The 23018-nt window shown below is 40.3% G+C and overlaps 1 protein-coding gene across 3 annotated transcripts; it reads right to left on the bottom strand.

Moving 5' to 3' along the window:
- Window positions 1-274: 274 nt before the first annotated feature.
- Window positions 275-23018, bottom strand: LOC143038715 (protein TRC8 homolog). Of its 3 annotated transcripts, none has more exons than XM_076208264.1 (3): window positions 22886-23018; window positions 9944-10134; window positions 275-5758 (listed from the first exon to the last, which is right to left on the bottom strand). In XM_076208264.1, exons 2-3 carry the CDS (start codon window positions 10077-10079, stop codon window positions 3660-3662), a joined length of 2235 nt encoding a protein of 744 aa, XP_076064379.1. In that variant the 5' UTR covers window positions 10080-10134; window positions 22886-23018; the 3' UTR covers window positions 275-3659. The 3 variants fall into 3 exon arrangements, with proteins under 3 accessions (XP_076064379.1, XP_076064381.1, XP_076064378.1); XM_076208266.1 differs by having other exon boundaries at window positions 22882-22996; XM_076208263.1 differs by lacking the exon at window positions 22886-23018 and adding an exon at window positions 22587-22845.

Here is a 23018-nt window from a genome sequence, read left to right as displayed (position 1 = left end):
GTAGACCAGAGAGCAGTCTGGAATATTAAAGTAAAGAACATCCCCAGACTTTAATTCACCGATGTAGAAGTAACCTACAACTCTACATTCTTCTTCTACACTCTCCTCCTCACCTTGTCATTCTATCTATCCTTGTAATTTCCACCATAGTTCTTAGACACTTCATTTCAAACACATTTAAATTGTTCCCTTCTGTTTCTCAAATTCCAAGCCTACTTACAGTGTAGTAGGCACTCTACAAGATTTAAAATCAAAGACAAATAAATCAACAATATTTGGTTTTCTTATATTTCATATTTAATTTTTTCATGCTTTCAGATTATATTTTTAGAAAATATAAGCAACAGAGATAAACAAAATTTAAACCATACTACATAATATAGCACAAAAATCTAGAGCAAAATTTTTCATTGGAAAACATGATTTTTTCTTTTTTTTTTCAGAAGTACCCAAAATATGCCCCACCCTCCAATTCAGCACATGAAAAGCATTGTATACAAAGAATTTAAACTTAGAACCCACTGTCGGTGGAAAAAGATAAAAAAAGTAAGATGATTGTTCCTGTATATTTCGACCACTCTCTGTGGTCCTCTTCAGCAGAATGATTACAAAGGTATAGTACAAGAATATATACACAGTAATGAGGTACATGAAGGGGGACATGGTAAGACACAGGTGAATATACCCTAGGTGGGGTGATCGTTATTGGAACCAATAATGTTTGAACATATTTTATTGACTGCTAATGATGTAATACAGTCCGGAATCCAATGACCTTTTGAGATGTTGAAATTTGAGACATCTTTGATGAAAGAAGATTCTATTATTTTTCTCTTAAAGCTACAATTTGATTGAAAAATTATGTCTGCGTTGTCCCAGTCTATGTGGTGGTCTTTGTTGGATGTGTGAAGAAACACTGCAGAGTTCTCGTATGCATATTTAACCGAGTTTTTGTGTTCTTTAATCCTGGTGGTGAGGTTTTGTCCTGTTCGACCCCAGTACACTTGATCACAATCCTTACATATTTGCTAAGTATTGAATTTAAAGTGGAATGGGAATATAACAATAAAATACCCTTTTTAGACATTCTAGTGATTAGAAATTGTGACCAACTGTCCTTCTCAGTTTACCGGAAACCAACCCACACAGGTAGTTATCTACACTTCTTTAGCCACCATCCAGAAAAAGTTAAGTACAGTGTCGCTTCAGGTCTGTAGTCCACAGTACCTTGAAGAAGAACTAGAGGAAGTAAGCTCACAACTAAAGAAAATAGGATATCCAGATTGGTTCTTATTCAAAGCCCTTAGCAAAGCAAAAACCAGCCATTACAAAGATAACTCCAACACTCATAACATACACAATTGGGACACGAAATGTATAAAATTACCATACCATGACTCCATCCACAAAGTTTCTAAACTACTTCCTCCTGAACAAATAAAATTCACATTTAATTATCCCAACAGCCTATTTTCCAAAGTAGTTAATGTTCATAGAAGAACCAAAGATAATAAAAACCCAGGAGTTTATAAATTACCATGTAAGGATTGTGATCAAGTGTACTGGGGTCAAACCGGACAAAACCTCACCACCAGGATTAAAGAACACAAAAACTCGGTTAAATATGCATACGAGAACTCTGCAGTGTTTCTTCACACATCCAACAAAGACCACCACATAGACTGGGACAACGCAGACATAATTTTTCAATCAAATTGTAGCTTTAAGAGAAAAATAATAGAATCTTCTTTCATCAAAGATGTCTCAAATTTCAACATCTCAAAAGGTCATTGGATTCCGGACTGTATTACATCATTAGCAGTCAATAAAATATGTTCAAACATTATTGGTTCCAATAACGATCACCCCACCTAGGGTATATTCACCTGTGTCTTACCATGTCCCCCTTCATGTACCTCATTACTGTGTATATATTCTTGTACTATACCTTTGTAATCATTCTGCTGAAGAGGACCACAGAGAGTGGTCGAAATATACAGGAACAATCATCTTACTTTTTTTATCTTTTTCCACCGACAGTGGGTTCTAAGTTTAAATTTTACCAATGTGTTACGACATTAGTGCACTCTAGTATACAAAGAAGTTATGATCTCGGTAAGATAGCACTGTTTAACAGGAAAAATACCATAGCAACTCATGGGAAATAACAAAAATAACAGGTTCAATTACCCCATAGACCAGACTAGCAGTGTTCTACATAATCTGCTTCTGCAGCCTATGAAATAGAGCATTCTTGCAACCTTTCATGAGAAACAGATACTGGTTTGCAACCTTTAATGCAACCTGCGCCGAGAAATGGTAAATCCCATTAGGATATTCCTTAATACCCTAAAATATTCACTCTTTCATCTGATGTGATGTTAAATATTAGTTAAGCTTAATATAATGACCTTACTTTGGTGTGCAAGTTATGACTCCTGACAGTATTTGCCAAGAATTAAATAAAAGCAACAATGATCCTTATTGTAATGGCTACGAGTTTCCATCACTAACCCAGTCACAAATGTAATATACACAATATGTATACATACAAAATCACTCTTCATACTGATACCAAATTTAGCTTATGACTATTCACAGAACCAGTTTAGTCTTATCATACATAAACATGGATCTCATTTGCAACACTTGTCGACACCAAAATCTTTGAATTCTGAAAAAAAAAAAAAAAAAAAAATAATAATAATAATAATAATAATAATAATAATCATGAGGAAAGAAATTAAATAAAAGGGATCAATAACTGTTTGCTTACACTTACAGTATGTTATGACCTATACTCAGATAGTGTTTAGTTTTTACATTGCTCATTATGTAATTAAAAAATATAACAAAATATTTTGCCTGTTCAAAAGGAATACCTGTTATTCCTTTCGTACAGTATGGACACAAGATATTATATCTAAGAACATATTTGTATTGGCAAGGTAATTCCAGACTCCTACTAGTATTTCAGTACAATGATTAAAACAATAAAAACTGGCAATGACTTTTTCCAATGCCCTATAATTGCACAATCACCCTTCTACATGAAAAAAATAAAATCTAACTGACCCATGCTACTTAGAATAAATAATCAGGAGGATGATGACTTTCACACTTGATTACGATTCTCATGATGGAGCAGAGACGAATAAGGAAAACGATGATGCAGGGGCATAGGTATTGTGCGCTTTGAGGCACCATTGTATCAAGTGTCCCGAACGAGGTCCACAGCCATATGTTAATTGTCAATGTTTGCCTATGTACTCCTACTTTCAATAAAGCATTGATGAACAACTAATACCATATGTTCTTTAGAATCATAAGATACTTCCTCTATACATATATGTATATAAGAGGAGAACAGTGATCACTACATTTTTCGTTTTGGAAAATGTCATCCTTGTCTCTACGTTAAATTATTGGCTGTGCCCTCCTAAAGGTGAGCTGTAAATGGGTGTCTTTACTTAAATCAATGACAGTGAACATAAACTAAAAATAAGTTCTGCTTTATGCCCAAGTTTTACCTGAACATCATTCTCAACATTTACACAAGTTCCATTCTGCACACAACTGTCAAGCTGAAGTTTAACCCCGAGCGAAATATACAAAATCCCTTCCACACACAAATTTAATTGTACTAAGCTACTATTGCATTAGGAAAGCTGTCCAATGTCTTGATCTATGAGTTGATTTCTGCGACATCTGAGGGACACTATAGGGCCACCATCCTCCTCTCTGTGAACACCTACATCTTGTACAGGAGGAGCCATATTGTCTTCCATGTGTGGGTGTTGTAACAGTGCTTCACCAACTTCATCATCCACAACCACCATATCTCCAGGTTCCTCGTTCACTCGCATTTCCAGATCATCACGGACTACTGCTTCCTCAACCCGACCTCCAGGGATGTCTCCCTCCCTGCTAGAAGCACCATGTTGCTCCTGGTCCTCTCGGTCAACATCATTCATACCTGGTCTTTCTACTCCTTCATCCCCAAGCACCACGTCATTAGCCGCCACACCGCCTTCTTCCATTTCCCTTTCAGCAGTATCTTCCTCATGTTGATTGTCATCCTCAGGTACATCATGCTGCCTCTTAGGCTGATGAGTGTCAGTCTTATAGAGCGTTTCATGACAGAGAGGACAGGAGTCTTGTACGTAAAGCCACTTGCGTAGACAGACACTATGGAAGAAGTGTTTACAGGTGGTTATCTTTGCTGTCTGAAGATCCTGGAAGCAGATGGCGCAGACATCGTCATGTTTCTCTAGTTCTTCGCGAGTGGCCTCTGGAAGAGAGTTGATCTTGTTGACGGCTGTTCGTCTCTTCATGAACACGCTCCAGCCATTCTTGGCCTCACACCAGATGTTAAAGTAAGCATGGATACACATCATGAAAGCTCGAATGGAGCCTCCCGACTCGAAGATGTAGATCCAGGCTCCATTGAAGAAGAGCAGAATTCCAAAGACAAACTCGACACTGTTGCCAAAGGCACGTATGTAGTAGACGTAATCATCTAACTTCTCCCAGAAAGTAATTTGGAAAGCATCAATGAGGAAGAGGGTGTATATCAGAAGTGATACAAGTGTCTTAACGATTACTTGAATGGAGAAGGCAGAGACAGCCAAGAGCCACGTAGAGATTGGATACAGTGACCACAAGACGATTAGAGTAAAAGCTGGGCAGACGATGAGGCATGCACACACACCGAGTGCTCGCAAATGACGGTACAGTGCCGGATTCCTCGAAGCACTGAGCGACATCAGCACTGGGTTGACCATGTTGTGGATGAAATGGAGCACGGCTGTGAAGAGTAGGCAAAAGTTACGACACAGACGGATGAACCGCTTCTCGCTGTCCAAAATCGTGAGGCCGCTTTGCTCAGCAAGAATGAAGAAGAGGATGGCGCATACTGTACCCATGCTCCGGTCATCATCTTCCTCCGTCAGCAACACAAACTGGAACAATACGTCAACATAATGCGCAGCGTACGAGATTATACTCGTCATGCCCAAGAGGGCCACAACCGTTTCACATCCCTGCGTCATGACGGCTTTCAGTATCATGTACATGGCTGACATGTCCATGGAAAGCAACGACTGATATTCACCATGAACGTACATGTACTCCCCAAGTAGACTGGCCAAGTGCTGTGCCACACGAAGCAGCCAGAATGTCCGTAAGACATTCGGGACATTGAGTCGAACCCATTCCGACTCCATGAGCGAATGTAGACCAAAGTTCCGCATGACAATCCTGGCGTACTGAATGCCTCCATAGATGATGGAGAAACAGTGTAGGAGATTGGTTGAGATCGTGTACTTGACCAGGACAAGCGGGAAGAGCGCTGTGAACACAGGGATGCTCTCCTGTACCCCTGCTGGGAGAGGAACCAGGAGGCAGCAGCTCGGCAGGAGGAAAGAGGTGATGAGGAGGCGGTGGAGTGACGGACTATGCGGTCCCTGTGACATGGCTGTGAAGAGAAAACCGAGTAATCCCTGAACCAAGTAGTTGGCCAAGAGGTGAAGACCCGATTCTCCCATTTCCCACATGGCCTGGATATCCAACGAGAGGAGCAGCTGAAGTAGCGTGCGGTTGTGGCCCTGCCCTTCAGCTGCAGAGGAGATCATGTGGTGCACGACGGACATGTTCAGCTGGTACGATGCCACGACCACTCCCAGGCTACCGGCGAGTAGGTAGACGGACACCAGACGCTGGGAGCTCAGCAGGAAAACCACATTGGCGATCAAGTATACTGAAAAAGAAAAGCAAGTTTAGATAAGGAGAGAGTACATACATATATATACCAAAGGCTTTTTCCCCCTTACATGGGAGGTAGCCAAAAAGGGAAAGGCATAAAAACACTCCCACCCATTTCATCCCCAAATACACTCCACACCCCTCCCACCCTTCCTCTCATCTGAGCACCTCCTGGATGACGGGTCATCCCTGCACCCCGCCCACCGCCCTGGGTCAGAAGCAGTGTCGCAAGACACAGTACATCCACAGCAAGGCTGCTTCATTTAATCGGCGACCCCCCCTCTCCGTCCCACTTTGCATATAAGGAGAGGACGGGGAGAAATCCCTTCGGGCTGCGTCAAAATTTACTCACACATACTACACCCACCCCCTACCCCCCCGTCCATTCCTCCTCATGCAGTCACAACATCATCCATATACAACCATTCTCCACTCACCTCTGTCTTCCGTCCTCTCCCTTCCTTCCTCAACAGACATTCCCCTCTTCCCCAAAGCCCCCTTCACCCCATCCATCCACCTCATCCTAGGACGTCCCCTCATGTTCACTCCCTCCACATCTGCCTTCCATACCTCTTTTACTAGTCTTTCTTCACTCATTCTTTCCATGTGTCCAAACCATCCTAATATTCTTTCATCAACCCACTCTCCCAAATCCTTTTTCACCCCTGTTCTCCTCCTCACCTCCTCATTTCTCACTCTATCTAGCCTAGTAACCCCCGCCATACTTCTCAGACACCTCATCTCAAACACATTCAAACTCCTTCTCTCTTCTTCTCTTATGTTCCACGTTTCTACCCCATACAGTGCTGTTGGCACAATCACTCCTTCATACAGTCTCCTCTTCGCATCCATTCCCAAATGTCTATTTCTCATTACACTCTTTAAACCACCAAGGCATTTACTCGCTTCTCTCAATCTACATTCTACCTCCACCTTCACTCCACCTTTTCCTGCTACACTTGCACCCAAGTATATACCAAAGGCTTTTTCCCCCTTACATGGGAGGTAGCCAAAAAACTAAGGTATAGAAACCACTCCCACACATTCCATCCCCTACACACTCCACCTCTCTCCACTCTCTTCCCTCCCTATTATCTTGGCACCTCATGGATGATGGGTCATCCCTGCATCTTGTCCACTGCTCTAGAGAGTAAATAAAATAATTTGTTCAGACAATATAGGACACAAAACCTAAAAATCGATTGTAACATTACCTTACATCTTTCTCCTGACCTGTACAGTGAATCTTTTATTCCAGTAATAGACATCATAAACTCCCTTTTGGTTGGTCTCTGGTGATTACTAGTAACTCAGCTGAGTAACAGCCATCAAACTGAAGAGATTCCCTTCTTAAATAATGGGGTACTGTAGAGATGAACAATCAATGAATCTGTTGCCCCAAATGTCTCTTGCAGGAGACTTGCAGCTTTCAGGTAACCAGCTACAGCCTCTGGTTCAGCCCATAAGTTCTTCGGAGAAAAGGTTTTGTGTTGTCTGAATAGTGAGTGCAGGAGAGTACAGAATGAGGTATTCCATATTTCCTGTGTGTGGTTGCATTAGGGTCAATTGGAGTCTATCGTCAGGCCAAATCAGTGATGGTACTGATTAATGTAGGGTGGTGCTCTGAATTCAAATGTGTAAATGCAGACCTTAGTTAACATGCATTCATACTCGGATCACAAAAGCACTCTAAGATTAACCCCCCCAACTCTATAATCAACCAAACATCAGCCCATCCCTTCTACGATGAGCCAGAACCACATTGACACAACTGTGTTCAGTCCATCACCCAGCATTGAAACAGTATCAACATAGAAAGGCCTGGCAAGAGAACCACATAGCCCTAGATTCGCCTATGATACAGAAGGCACAGAACACCTTATCTGACACAACTCCACTCTTGCTCTACCCATACAACACAACATTTCTTCCTTGAGCAACTTGCAGTCCAATCCAGGGGCTGTTACTGGTTATCTGAGAGCTGTAGGTCTCCTGCAAGAGAGACCTAGAGCAATGGATAAATTGATTAACGACACTAAAAGACCCCTTCCTCATCTGATCAAAATAGATTATGAGACATAAGAATATCCCTTTCAGCCATGTCAGCCTTCCATCCATTTACGATCTCCCTCCTTTCATTCCTAAGTTTTCCTTTCTCCCTTTCCTGTGCAACAGACATATCACATGCATCCAAAGCTCCCTCCACACTCTCTATCCATTTTATTCATGGTATTTCTCTTGATATCAGGTTACTTGGTCTGTTTCTTCTTTCTGCACTCTCTTTGCTTGGAGATGGTTAAATAAAATGCAGAAGAGTGGGAGGTGAGCCAGTTGTTGTTTGTTGATGACAATGCACTTGTGGCAGGGTCAGAGTGGGGATTAAGGGAGTTAATGATGGATTTTGGGAAGGTATGCAATATGAAAAAGTTGAAGGTAAACATGGCAAAAAGATGAGGAGATGTATAGGGGGAGAGGATGGCAGTGAGTTGGAAGTCATAAAGGAGAGTGGCTGGAAGTGAATAGCTTTGGTTATTTGGAGTCATATGTGGTGGGAAAAGGAAGAGTGGAAGTGAAGGTAAATTGTAGATGGGGAGAAGGAAGTAAATGCCTTGGGGGATTGAAGCGTCATGAGAAATTGGCATTTGGGAATGGATGCAAAGAGAAGATTATATGAAGGGGTGATTGTTCTGAATGCACTGTATGGGGCAGAGACTTGGAATTTAAGAATGGCAGCGAGGAAAAGTTTAAATGTTTTTGAAATGAAATGCCTGAGAAGTATGGTAGGGGTTACAAGGTTGGATAGAGTGAGAAATGAGGAGGTGAGAAGGAGAGTGGGAGTGGAAAAGGAGATGGCACACAGGGCTGATGAAAGAGTATTGGGATGGTTTGGGTACATGAAAAGAATGAGTGAAGAAAGATTAGTAAAAGAAGTGTGGAAGGCAGAGGTGATGGGAGTGAACTTGAGGGGACGACCAAGGATGAGATGGGTAGATAGGGTGAAAGGGGCGTTGAGCAAGAGGGGAATGCCTGTTGAGCAAGGAAAGGAGAAGCCAGAAGATAGGAGTGAGTGGAGAATGGCTGTGTATGGATGATACTGTGATGCAATGAAAAGAGGGTGTGAGGGATGAGGGGAGGGTTAGGGAGTGGTTATGTATGAATAATATTTTGATGCAGCCCAAAGGGATTTCTCCCAGTCTTCTCTTTTTCTGCATAATAGGATGGAGGGGGGGGGGGGCTTGCCAATTAAGTGAAGCAGCCTTGCTGCGGATGTACTGTGTTTTGTTGCATTGCTTCTGACCCAGAGCTGTGGGCGGGTTACAGGGATGATCCATGAGGAGCTGAGATGAGAGGCAGGAAAAGGTGGTGGGTAGGAGTAAAATTGATGGGAGTGAGAATATGCCTTTTGTCTTGGCTACCCCACTTATAAAGGGGAAAAAGCCCTTGGTATATAGATAGATAAATTGGAGAAGGCTTACGACAAGGTAGACAGGAAGGTACTGTGTGAGGTACTGCAGAGATGTGGGATTGGAGGCAAGCTGTTAAGAGCAGTCAAGAGTTTTTATGAGAGTTGTAGAGCCTGTGTTAGGATTGGAAGTGGAGAAAGTGAGTGGTGTGAGGTAAAGGTGGGGCTGCATCAAGGTTGTGTCACACTGTCATGGCTGTTCAATGTGTACATGGATGAGGTGGTATGGGAGGTAAATGCAAGGGTGGTGGGCAGGGCTTTGGAGATGGTTAATGATAGTGGAGAGAAGTGGGAGGTAAGTCAGTTGTTATTTGTGGATGACACTGCACAGCAATAACCCTTCATCCATGAGGAGCTAAGATAAAAGGGATAAAAGGGTGGTGGAGGAGAGGCTGAAGCAGTTGGTGACGAGTTTGGAAGGATATGTAAGATGAATAAGTGGGAAGAAGCCTTTGGTATACAGATGGACAGAATTTACTATTTTTCATGACATCTTTCATTCAACCTTGACCTTTACTCACTTCCTTTAATCTATAATTCACACCTACATACATTCCTTTTCTTCCTGTATCCAACCTTGTTTTGAAGAAAAGTTCTGTGATCACCTTGCTAGAAAAGGTTAACCTCTGCTGAAATACAAACACTGTAGGATCTAAATGAAACCCACAAGAAATGAAACATTGATGGGCACACATGGCATGAAACAAAAAAACTAACCACAAACGAAAAACAAAATCTTGACAAAGGATGGAAGAAAGGAGGCCAGGAGGGAACCGTCCACTGCTTCTCCCGTGTTGGCCGTCATATTTTCTGCTGTCCACGTTTGGGGTCGAAGTGACTCCATCTCTTGCATCCCGAAGCCTTCATCATTCAGAAAAGGATTTCGTTCTTCTAGGACGCTTATGTAGCTGCAATGAAATACAAGAATCATAAATGATAAAGAAAAATATAGTGAGACCTCTCATTAACGGACGTTAATTAGCTGTGTTTGTGGTGTTTTCGCTGTTTTCAGTGCTGTTGTTTAGTGCGTGCAATCACTATGCCACCCAAAAACTACCACAAAAGTACGAAAACACAGCGAAAACACCACAAATTAACATCCGTTAATGAGAGGTCTCACTGTACTTAACCTGAAAATATAAAATTATGCATGCTGTGTAATAATTGATGTTACACAAACATACAGACAGGTATATTTTTTCTTCAGCAAAGTTTTCTACCATTTAATTATGGGGAAAATTTAGGAGCCTCAAAATTAAAAACAAATGCCCTATAAGACTTGATGGTGTGGTACACAAAAATGGCTTCTTTTTTTCTATCAAAATAATGGACTGGCTAGTGAAGCTGTTTAATGTGTTTCTAAGGGAGGGTAGAGTCCCAGAGGACTAGAGGAGTGCCTGTATAGTTCAGCTTTACAAGAGAAAAGGGGAAAAATGGGAGTGTAGTAGTTTCCAAGTTATAAGTTTGTAGAGTGTAGTCAGGAAAGTGTATGGGAGGGTTTTAATTGAGAGGATTAGGAGAGGAATAGAGGGAATAATTGGTGAGGAACAGTGTGGGTTTAGGAGAGGTAGGAGTTGCGTGGATCAGATTTTTGTGGCAAGGCAGATATGTGAGAAGGCTTTAGCAAAAGGTAAGGAAGTTTTTTGGGCCTTTATGGATTTGGAAAAAGGTTTAAGATAGGGTAGACAGGAAGGCACTATGGGAGGTTTTCCAGATATATGGGATTGGGGGAAAGTTGTTAAGAGTAGTCAAAAGTATGTATGGGAGTAGTAGAGCCTGTATTAGAATTGGAAATGGAGAGAGGAATAGGTTTGAGGTAAAGGTGGGATTGTGACAGGGGTGTGTCATGTTGCCATGGCTGTTCAATGTGTACATGGATGGGGTGATGAGGGAGGCAAAGGCAAGGGTAATGGGCTGGGGATTGGAGATGGTTAAAGAAAATGGAAAAAAGTGAGAGGTGAGCCAGTTGTTGTTTGCTGATGACACTGTGCTTGTGGCAGGGTCGGCAAAGGAATTAAGGGAGTTAGTGGTGGAGTTTGGAAGGGTATGCAATAGGAGAGATTTGAAGGGAAATGTGGGTAAAAGTTAGGTGATGAGATGTACATGGAGAGAGGATGGCAGGGAGTTGAGAGTAAGTCTTAAAGGTGAAATGCTTGAGGAAGTGGATAGCTTTAGGTATTTGGGGTTGTATGTGGCAGGAATGGGAGTGGAAGTGGAAATAAATTGTAGACCAAAAGAAGCAAGTAAATGTCTTGGGGGATTAAAAAGTGTCATGAGAAATAGGCATTTGGGAATGGATGCAAAGAGGAGACTACATGAAGGTGTGATTGTGCTGATGGCACCGTATTGGGCACGTGGAAAAAATGAGTGAAGATTAATAAAAGAGGTGTAGAAGGCAGAGGTGGAGGGAGTGAATTTGAGGGGATGATCAAGGATGAGATGGATGGATGGTGTGAAAGTGGCATTGAGCAAGAGAGGCATGTCTGTTCAGCAAAGAAAGGTGAGGGCAGGAGATGGGGTGAGTGGAGAATAACTGTGTACAGATAATACTGTGATGCAAGGAAGGGAGGGGGTGGGGGAGGGTGTGCGCGTGTGTGTGTGTGTGTGTGTGTGTGTAAGGAATAGTTATGACATTTTGACACAGTCCAAAGGTATTTCTCCACATCCTCTCTTTCTTCTGCATGAGGAGAGGGAGAGGGAGGTTGCCAGTTAAGTGAAGCAGCCTTGCTGTGGATGTGCTGTCTTGCTGCATTGTTTCTGAACCAGGACAGTGGGCAGGATACAGGGATGACCTCTCATCCATGAGGAGCTACGATGAGAGGGAGGAAAGGGTTGTGGGTGGGAGTGGGTACTTGCCTTCTGACCTGGCTACCTCCCTTGTAAGGGGGAAAAAAGCCCTCGGTATATAAATGCATTGATTTAACAAAAGTTCCATCCTCACACATGATCTAATTTGACTTCAAGATAGTATAAAAGCATTCAGGAAGATCCTCTTTCTAGTATTCCCAATTAGATAGCAACATTTAGTACCTTCAACACAGTTCTCACTAAAGCTAAATGTCTCTACATGACCTTCGAAGAGCCCTAAACTGAAGGGAGTCTCACTTTACCATAAAAAAAATCTACGAATCATGCCACTGTACTTAAGAGATAACACACTTTCAGATGAAAATTTGAACAATTCTCTTAAAAATAGCTACTCTGTGCTGTTGGGGGATCTCATGAATAAAACCTTTTTCCTTTATGTAGTATTTAAATACATAAATTAGATGAATACACCTCATAACTATCAAGACTTGGGTATGAGCCCTAACAGCTACTAGCACCTATTTATCCAAGCATGCAGGGCAAAGGTGATAGCATTATCACAGCTAATTGCCTCCTGCTGCAAGCTCCTCACTTTTCCTCAAATATTTGAGACGAGATCTTGCTTTATAATTCGTCCCAAAGTGGCCTAAAATGACAAAGAAAACAAAGTGGATGTCTATTGGATTTGCTGTGCTGGGTGTCTTATAACTTCAATTGGAGAGATACCTGAAGATCTGAATCTGAATATAGCTACAACATCAGTAATGACATTGCTACGAATGTATCAGAAAAACAACAGTAACCACATAACACACCAAGATAAAGCAGATCTGTTTATCTTTAAAGATTGACAAACTAAGAAGGGTCCAGAAGTAGTGATCATATGGGGTTCTAACACCAGTGAATGAAACAAATATTGAACCTTTGTTAAACCACTGTTTGATTTCTCAACTCTTTTACCTTCTTCCTCTGGCACTGAGTAAGCAAGCATCTTCTGTCTGCTCTAGTTAGATATGATCCAACTGTATGTATGGTCATTAATCCCACATCAACTCTCCCCCCCACCCCCATCCCTGAAAGGGACGGGGGTGAAAGATGGCCAAAGAGGTTGAAACATCTGGTTCTGAATAAAACTCGCTACTCTAGCCTTAAAGTGTCATCAGTGGTGGCAGTACTGCACCACTAATTCAGCAACCCAACTTCAAGCCTTGCCCAGGGCCAAAAATTTCAGCATCACTACACTGTGAGCTGGTGTTCCAACTCTGGTGGGCAAGGAGTTGTGTGGGTGTAAGGTCACATCATTACCCACAGATCAGGCTATAAATTAGTTCTCATCCAGGAGGGTTATAACTTTTGATCACGAGTTCAACTTGTCGTAACTGGTTTTTGGCAGAGGCCATATAGGTGATTGTCTTGGGCACCACCAGCTAGATGGGGACCATGACAGCAAAAATATCATGAATGTTTATTAATTGATTAAACATTTTCTGCAATGAGATGACATTAGTTTGTGAACTTTGCCACTGTCAAATGAAGTTGACTGAGTTTATAAGTTATTATAAATTTACATTATATATATATATGTGTATATATATGCACATATGCCATATGCTTATGCATGCATAGTGTACATGTGTTGGACAGGAGAAAGACAGAAGGGGCAACAAGTTCTGATCTTGCCTAGGGCGCCAAAATAGCTAGAACAAGCCGTGCAACATGTGATCCAAGACTATGGTGAATCAAGAATAGAGGCTTCCTTCTTACATGGTCTTTATTCTGAAATTTTTGTCGGATTTTACATTTTCCTACTCGAGTTTCTTAGGCCGGAAACTCGTGGCCCCAAAGCAGTTGTTAACAATCCTTGTGTCCTCTGATAAATCTCTCCAAGAAGGAAAGCTGGGAGGTCAGCTGTCTTGAGTTGCATAAATTAAAAACCTATTGCCCAACTGTAGCTGGCTACAGTACTTGGATCCTCCCAAAAGATCTCTGGGAAGAGACTTTGGACTGTTGTCTGTGTTGTGCGAGTGTAAGACCATTTCTGTCACTGAGTAGGAGGAGAGGAGCAGTCACAGGTTGTCAGTTTCTCATATGTGATAAGGTGGAAGAAACACAGCTGAAGCTGAAGCTGTCTGAGAGAGAGAGAGAGAGAGAGAGAGAGAGAGAGAGAGAGAGAGAGAGAGAGAGAGAGAGAGAGAGAGAGAGAGAGAGGGAGAGGGAGAGAGAGGAGAGAGAGAGGAGGGAGAGGAGAGAGGTGAGAAGAGAGAGAGGGGAGAAGAGAGAGAGGGGAGAAGAGAGAGAGAGGGGAGAAGAGAGAGAGGAGAGGAAAGGAGAGAGATAGAGAAAGAGAGAGGAGAGAGATAGAGAAAGAGAGAGGAGAGAGATAGAGAAAGAGAGAGGAGAGAGAGAGGACAGAGAGGAGTGCGGACAGATAGGAGAGAGGACAGAGAGGAGTGCGGACAGATAGGAGAGAGGGCAGAGAGGAGAGATAAAGACTGAGAAAGAGATAAAGAGATAGATAAGGATAAAGAGAGGAGAAAGAGAGGAGAGAGAGAAGGAGAAAGAGAAAGATATATAAATATTCCTTGACACTCATGGCTTAGAATTAAAGTGAATTGTGGTTGATATATATATATATATATATATATATATATATAGAGAGAGAGAGAGAGAGAAAGAGAGATATGTGTGGGTCTCCTACAAGAGTGACCTGGGAAAATGGAGAGACTGATTGACCAAAGAATTTTTCATTCAGTCTACTTTTTATTTTGAGACTATTTGAGCATGCTACTACCTTGGGCCCATTCTATTCCTTTCTTATATAAGCAATTTTCTATTATTTAGTGTGTCTCTTTATCACAAAATTTCCTACGGTTAGCTTTGTTCAGAAATCCCTAGTATGCTGACAATATATCCTCTGACTCAACAGGAAACCAAGATGTAGATAACCATTACATCAAATGTCATCATGTGAGATTAGCATGTTGCCTCATATCCAGCCCTCATAAAATATCAACCATGCACATGCCTCATTACATTTTCCGTCCAAAAAACTTGGATATTTCTATATCCAATGGCAATGTATGTTGGAAATACGTGTGCTAAGGAAAGAGCTCCTGAGTTCTTGCAAGGTCTGGGAATACGACAAATACATAAACTTTTGCATGCAACTCCCTTCTTTATACAACTTAACTAGTCGTGTCTATCATTGAGCTTTCTTGAATTATATTTCACACATTTTACTCAAAATCTGTATTCTTGATTTTTTTTCCCTTTTCTTTCAATCTTGCCCCAGTTTGACAGTTGACTGCTCAAGCAATGAATTATAGTGTGTAGAGTGCAATGCTCTGTACTAATTTGACCTTGTTATTCCAATGAAAAGTTTGTGTACAGGAAAGAACTATTTCACCAAGAAGAAACAATTCCTAAACATTTTCAGTTTCTCATTACCAACACCCTGTAGTTATATGCAGTCAATACTTTAGGAACTTTCGTGGTATCTTTACAGACCAGTCATAGAGCAGTCTTTTATGTTTAAGGTCATGGAGGACTGATGGTTTACTTTTTGACCTTTACTGTTCTTAATTAAATCTCTTTAATATCACTCCTACAACACCACCTTTCCTTTTCTCATGATCTTGTGGCATGGGGATGAGAATGCCACTATAGTGTTTCCATGTGTGTTATCAAAGGCAATCAAATGGAGGTGGAAATTGAGGATTGGAAGTTTCTTTCCTGTATTTCTTTCCCATAGAGAGTCGATGCATGCTTTGATTTGGCTATTCCCTTTACAAGAGAGAAAAGGGGCACAGGAATACACAATAAATACATACTAATTACCAATTAGGAAACAGTAGCTACTCAATAGGCAATATCTGCTTGGATTGTATTTGTTACCCAGAAACAGCACTTATATCCTTGATAACAATATTGTACTGAAGAAGTGGAGTTGTAGAGGTGGTGAAGGAGATTTAAGGAAGGTAGTAGAATGGAGGGGTAGTGATGATGATATGGTTTAACGTCACACACTCCCCCTATCGGGAGGCTAGGATGGTGCCCCTCACAGAGGTGGCAGGATTCGAACCGCCCTCACCTCGACCTTCGCCACAAGTAACGACGCCCTAACCCACTCAGCCAGCGAGCTTCCTATAAGAACATAAAAATGGGAGGAGACTGCAAGAGACCATAAGCCCTACACTTGGCAGTTCCATGTCCATTACCACCTATCATCCCAATCCATAAAGTTATCTAAGCTTCTCTTAAAGCAACCAATTGTTTCAGTACTCATGATGTGGTTACTAAGTCTATTCCATCCATTAACCACTGTTGGTAAACCAATTCTTACCTATTTCCTTCTTAAACCTAAATTTGTCCAATTCATATCCATTACTCATGTCCAGCCCTGCTGTCTTAATATAAGAGAGAGACTTGATTAAAAGTGGGTTTCATGAAGTTATGGTAAAAAATTGAAAAAGACTGTCTGAAGGATATGAAGATTTAAACTTCTCCATGCATCTTAGCCTAGAAGATAATATAGTCCAAACAGGGACCATACATGAATTTAAATCTAGATATGATGACTATAGTAGTGTTCAGAGCATGCACAAATGTAATGTTATCAGTTGTGTCACTGCTGTATTCACAGCCAATCATAATAGTGAATATGGCATTGTATCAATTGAGCTGTATTCGTTATTATGATCAACTATGAACACGGGACTGCTCGGACAGACAGTCTAGGGAACAACAACAACTATGAACACGGCAGTGATGTAAGCAGAAGTTGGGTTCTATATTTGCATATGTGTATGCTCAGACCCTAACTTAACCTAAACCCTAACCTAGATGTAAACTAACCTTACCTAGACCTAACCTAACCTGGAATGGCTGTTGTATTATTTTCCACTATGGGTGCAATGCAACTCCAGCTTGGAAAATTTCAATCGGTGATTGAATCACCTTTTAAGGGTACGTTTTAATACCGATTCAATTGTTCGAGCTCTCTCTGTGTACAGTTTACAATAATGTTTTTGTTAGTAAGTTTAAACTGCATTTTGCAACTCTTCAAATGAAACTGATTTGAAATAAACTTCAAATTTCACCTGGAACTGTTCATCAGCTTCAGTCATTTTGAATTTCTAACTTGATGTGAGTAGAGCAGTGGAAGTGGAACTCAATTCATCTATGCAGAGAAGTGTGCTGTTTTCTTAGTCAAGAAAATTTGGAGTATGGTTGCTGTACCTCTAACCAGTTCATAAAAAATAATAATTGATGGAATTTATCCAAGTCTACCACATCAATCACATTTCCATTTTGGTATAATTTTAATTATCTACATCTAATAACCTTTTTCCCCCTCAAGAGATCTAGTTTCTCTGATTACATTAACTACATGATAAAATAATTGCAAACATATAATAAAAGCTCCACTGTATATACCTAGGTCGCTTAATGCAACACTCACCAACCGCCACTTGTGCAAACATTTGAGCCCAGGACATAAACCAAAGTTGGGAATTGGCCCAGGACATAAAACACCACCAATTCCCATTTGATACAAAATGAGCTCAAATGGATGGCAAGGTCACACTTCCCAGAACCTTTGAAAGAACTTACAAAGAGAATTGCTCTCTTATACTCTGTTTCACTAATTTGTGGCTCTATAGTAATCTGGCAATTAGTTACTTTACATACTAGAAAAAAAACAAAACAATAATAATAAAATAAAAAATAAAAATTCTGGCTTTTTTTTTTTTTAGAAGTGCACACCTATGGAATACATCATTAGAAAATTAAATAATAATCTTGTAAATTATAATACATCAATGTAATATACATTTTTTTTGGCAGAAACCAACAGAAAAAGTTGCTACGAGTGATACACAAATTAACAGAGCCACCATCTTTGTTTTAATAGATTCAGAGGTTCACAACAACAACAATGATCCTGATTACCTCTAGAATTACAGGTACTGCATTACTGAATGCAGGTTAGGTTAGGTTAGAACAGACGAATTTATCATACTTTAATTTCTTCGACCTCCACATCTATCAGCTGCTGCAGCTCCTTTTGTAAGTGTACTGCTTTTAGCAACTTTTTCTGTTATTGCTTTCTGCCAGGAAAAAGGTATATTATGTTGATGTATTATAATTTACAAAATCAACATTAATTTTCTAATGCTATATTGCGCAGATGTGCACTTCTAAACTCTTTTGGACAAAACAGGCTTTGAGTATTTATAGTTTTTACTGTATTTACCTAATTGTAGTATACAGGAAAGGAGCAATGCTCATTGGGTCCAGTCTCCTATTCTCTAATTTTCTAACATACCTAGACTCAAATTCATGTACAGTTCCAACTTAATCTATATCTTTGATTTCCAATTATCATATTTAGATTTGAACTTGTGTATTGTTTGAGTTTGGGATATATCACCTTCTAAGCTATTCCACATATACATCCATATGAAAAACTGTATTTCTTTATATCTTTTCGACATGTGGTCTTTCTTAATTTACTTCCATAACCTCTTAAAGCCCTCCCATCTTTACGCAGGAGATCTCTTCTATCAATGCAATCTATCCCCTTTAGTGACCTGAACACTATAATCGTCTCACCTCTTTCTCATTGATATTTCAAGGTTGGCAGACCCACTACCTTTAGTCTTTCCTCATATGATTTATCTGCCAGGCTGGAGACCAGTTTGTTTGCTGCCCTTTGTATTCTCTCAATCTTGCTTATATCCTTTACTTCATGTGGGGTTCATAATACATACATACATACATATACCAAGGCTCCTTCCCCCTTACAAGGGAGGTAACCAAAAAGGGAAAGGCATAAAATAATTTCCACCCATTCCATCCCTGAATACACTCCACACCCCTCCACCCTCCCTCTTATCTGAGCACCTCCTGGATGACGGGTCATCCCTGCACCTTGTCCACTGCCCTGGGTCAGAAGCAGTGTCGCAAGACACAGCACATCCACAGCAAGGCTGCTTCATTAAATCGGCAACCTCCCCTCTCTGTCCCCTCATTGCATAAAATGAGAGGACGGGGAGAAATCCCTTCGGGCTGCGTCAAATTTTGCTCACACATACTACCTCACCCCCCACCCCCTGCCCATTCCACTTCATGCAATCACAACATCATCCATATACAACCATTCTCCATTCACCCCTGTCTTCTGTCCTCTCCTGTCCTTCCTCAACAGACATTCCCCTCTTCCCCAAAGGCCCCTTCACCCCATCCATCCACCTCATCCTAGGACGTCCCCTCATGTTCACTCCCTCCACATCTGCCTTCCATACCTCTTTTACTAGTCTTTCTTCACTCATTCTTTCCATGTGTCCAAACCATCCTAATATTCTTTCATCAACCCTATCTCCCAGCTCCTTTTCCACCCCTGTTCTCCTCCTCACCTCCTCATTTCTCACTCTATCTAGCCTAGTAACCCCTATCATATTTCTCAGACACCTCATCTCAAACACATTCAAACTCCTCTCTTCTTCTCTTATGTTCCATGTTTCTGCCCCATACAGTGCTGTTGGCACAATCACTCCTTCATACAGTCTCCTCTTAGCATCCATTCCCAAATGTCTATTCCTCATTACACTGACCCATATTCCAGTTTTGGACATATCAGGGTTTTGATGAGTTTTTACATATCTCTTCACCCATATAATGGAATGTCACTTTAATCTTCTGCAGTAGTCCATATGTCTCTCCCACAATCCTGCTGCTATGTCCGTCATTTGACAGGTTGTCTTTTATCAACTCTCCTCTTTTGCTTTTGTAATGTGTTCACTTCCCAAGGAATAGTTTAATGATGGCCTTCTGCTGCTATTGCCTGTTTCCAGTACTTTGCATTTTTTGATATTGAACTTCAATTCCTATTCTTGGCTCCACGCAAAAATAGTATCTAGATCTTTTTGCAATATTCCACAGTCCTCCTCAATTTTCACTCTTCTCATGATTTTTGCATCATCAGCAAAGATGTTGGGATAACTTGTTGTTCCTTTCATCATGTCATTAATATGGACAAGAAACATTATTGGTACAAGCAACCTTGTGATACTTCACTCGTTACTCCTTTCCAGCTTGACATCTTGGCTTTGGTTTGTGCTTAATAGATTTAGTTTTCCTATACAAATTATACTACATAATATACAGTCAATAACTAATGACAACAATGATAAAGAAAAATTTCCAATTTTGTGTTACTCACTTGTGGGTGCCATGTTCTCAATGATTTTCACAAAATTACTTTGCTTTTGTGGTTGTTTTCCATTATGTTCCTATCATTCTAAGGTTAAAGCACCATCAAACATATATATTTTTTCTAATATTCAGCACTTTCTTACATCACTAAGTTTTGATGTGAAATGCTCAAAATGACAGCACTCTCCATATACTCACATAGACATAATACTGTGAATCCAGCTCTGGCTTTTAGGTCATAGGTGGTGGTCAATTTCTTATAATCAAATGTCTCACAGTTTTGGCTTCCACCACAGATCTCGGTAATGTGTCCCATTTGTTCACCACCTTAACATGAAGAGTTCTTTCTCTTATCTAACCTTGTCCTGTTCTTATAAAATTTCATAGCATATCCTTTGGTTGCTTGATCCTGTCTTAATACAAAAATATCCTTACATTTCTTGATCGAATACACCACATAAGATCTTAAATATCTCAATCATGTCTCCTCTTGCTCTTTTGTACAATAAGATCATAAGAATGAAGGAGACTGCATAAGAGACCATAAGGCTTACACTAGGCAGTTCCATGTCCATTACCACCTGTTATCTGCATCCATAAAGTTGTCTAACAGTTTCTTAAAACAACCGATAGAGCTGACAGAAGCCTTTCTTTATAACATAAGTTACTTAAAGTGGGCACCATTCTATTTGCACATCTCTGAACATTTTCTATTGCTTCCATATCCTAACTAAATGGGGGCCCCATATCTGATTTGCATATTCTAAACTGGTCCTCATAAGGGCCACATATTTCCTCATCCATGGTAGCAAACAACCTCCTTATCAATCCTACTATTTTGCTGGCTTTGTTCACTTTTTAGGAATGTTCTAAGAATTATAATTTGCTGTTGAAACAACACCTACATCCAATGGTGACCTATTCCAACATACCATTCAAACTGTATCCTTCATCTCCATTATTTTCCTGCATACTTAGTCCTGGCCACCTTCCTCCTGTTAGACTGCTATGCTCTGTCAGTTATTGCATCAGAGGAATCTTCTCCATTGGGTTTTGTCTTCGTATGCATTTGTTCTCTCAGCTTCTTCCATAGTGGTTCCTCTCTTCTCGATGGCCCTCTCTATGTTTGTCCTCCACCTCATTCGCGGTCTTCCTACAGGTCTTTTTCCAGTTGGTCTCCATTCATAATACCTTTGAGGGTATCTTTCTGGTTCCATTCTTTTTACGTGCCCACACCATCTTAGTTGTACTCGTTCAACATAGTCCAACACTGAGTCAAGTTCAAGCTTGTCAAGTATCATTTTGCTTCTAATGTGGTCCCACTGTGAGCATCTTCTAATAGCTCTCAGTGCTTCCATTTCAGCTACCTGAATTTTCCTTCTTGCATGCTTAGTACAATATATTTAAATTTGTCTGAGTGAAACCTTATTAACCATTCATCTTTCTATTTTTTCATATCATTGATGTCTTGCTAAAACTGGTCAACTTCCTCATTATTGGTTATCTGCCTACAAATCTTCGTATCATCAGCATATACATATTGCTTCCATTTTTAATATACCAAATTTGTATATTGCAAATCCAATACCAATCTTATAACAAGTTTCCAATTTTTTTTTTTATGGGACATATCGTCAGTGTACGTTCAACTCACCCCATTGGTAACTAGGCCCATCTACTTGACCAAGTCGGCCCACCATGGTTAGGTTACATGGGTTAGGTTAGGTTAGATTAGGTTAGGTTAGGTCTGGTTAGGTGGGTTTGGTTACAATAGGCAAAGTTATCATACTTATTTCTTTGACCTCCATATATATCAAAAAGATTAAAGATGGCATCTCAAGCAGGCGATGGGTCGAATTGGTGATGGGCCAAACTGGCCGGCAATCATCTCTTACGAGCATTATATATTTCTGGTGAACATGATTACCATTTGAAGCACTCTATTTACCAAAATAAGGGGGAAGGATTCTTCTCTTGAATGTTTTCATTTATAAAAAAAAAAAAAAAAAAAAAAAATTGCAGTGTTTAGCACCAAAGGGAAGAGGGAGGAAATTATATTAGTGGATGAGACCTCCAGGATTCCCATGCCCATCTGAACATATACTATTAAGATTTCAACATAGCAATTCTGATTACCTGAGACTATCCATAATCCTTCTACATGTCAAAAAAGTTATAAAAAAAAAAAAAAAAAAAAAAAAAATACTATCAGATAAAATTAATCAACTACGAATCTTGTAAAGTTTGATGGTGATATAGGTATTTTTAAACATAAGTAAAAATGGATACATATTCCTATGTGAACATTGTCAATCGAAAACAATCGTGTACCCACCTGATGTGCACAGATTTTGACAACCCAAAACTCCACTTGATAACCTGGTCCATAATAAACAGCGGTGGAACTCTAAGGGCTGTATCCATTATACTTAAAATTTTGAGTCTCACAGACATCTTGGAAGTTTAGTAGTGAGACCTATAATATATATTCAAACTGGAAATCCGCCAACAATTGTGGCACCGTAAAAGTTACAGACATCCACCATCGTTCGTTTGTTTACAAATGTTACAGTAGTATCAACTCAGCTGTTTGTATTCCAATAATGTGGTCTGTGAATAATTATAGTCACCTACTTCAACCCGTATTCTGGTTTTGCTATGAAAGCTGTTGTAGAGTCCACCAAAAATATGTTGTCACATATTTTTTTATCGCCCTTATTCTTAATTGTGCAAATTTACAGATTTTATCAAGTACATCTTGTTCACC

Source organism: Oratosquilla oratoria, chromosome 2 (genome assembly GCF_046742065.1).
Source record: "Oratosquilla oratoria isolate Oo_2021 chromosome 2, ASM4674206v1, whole genome shotgun sequence".
NCBI classification, from domain to species: domain Eukaryota; kingdom Metazoa; phylum Arthropoda; class Malacostraca; order Stomatopoda; family Squillidae; genus Oratosquilla; species Oratosquilla oratoria.
The sequence above is the reverse complement of the archived record's forward strand: the minus strand, read 5'-3'. Positions and strand labels throughout refer to the sequence as shown.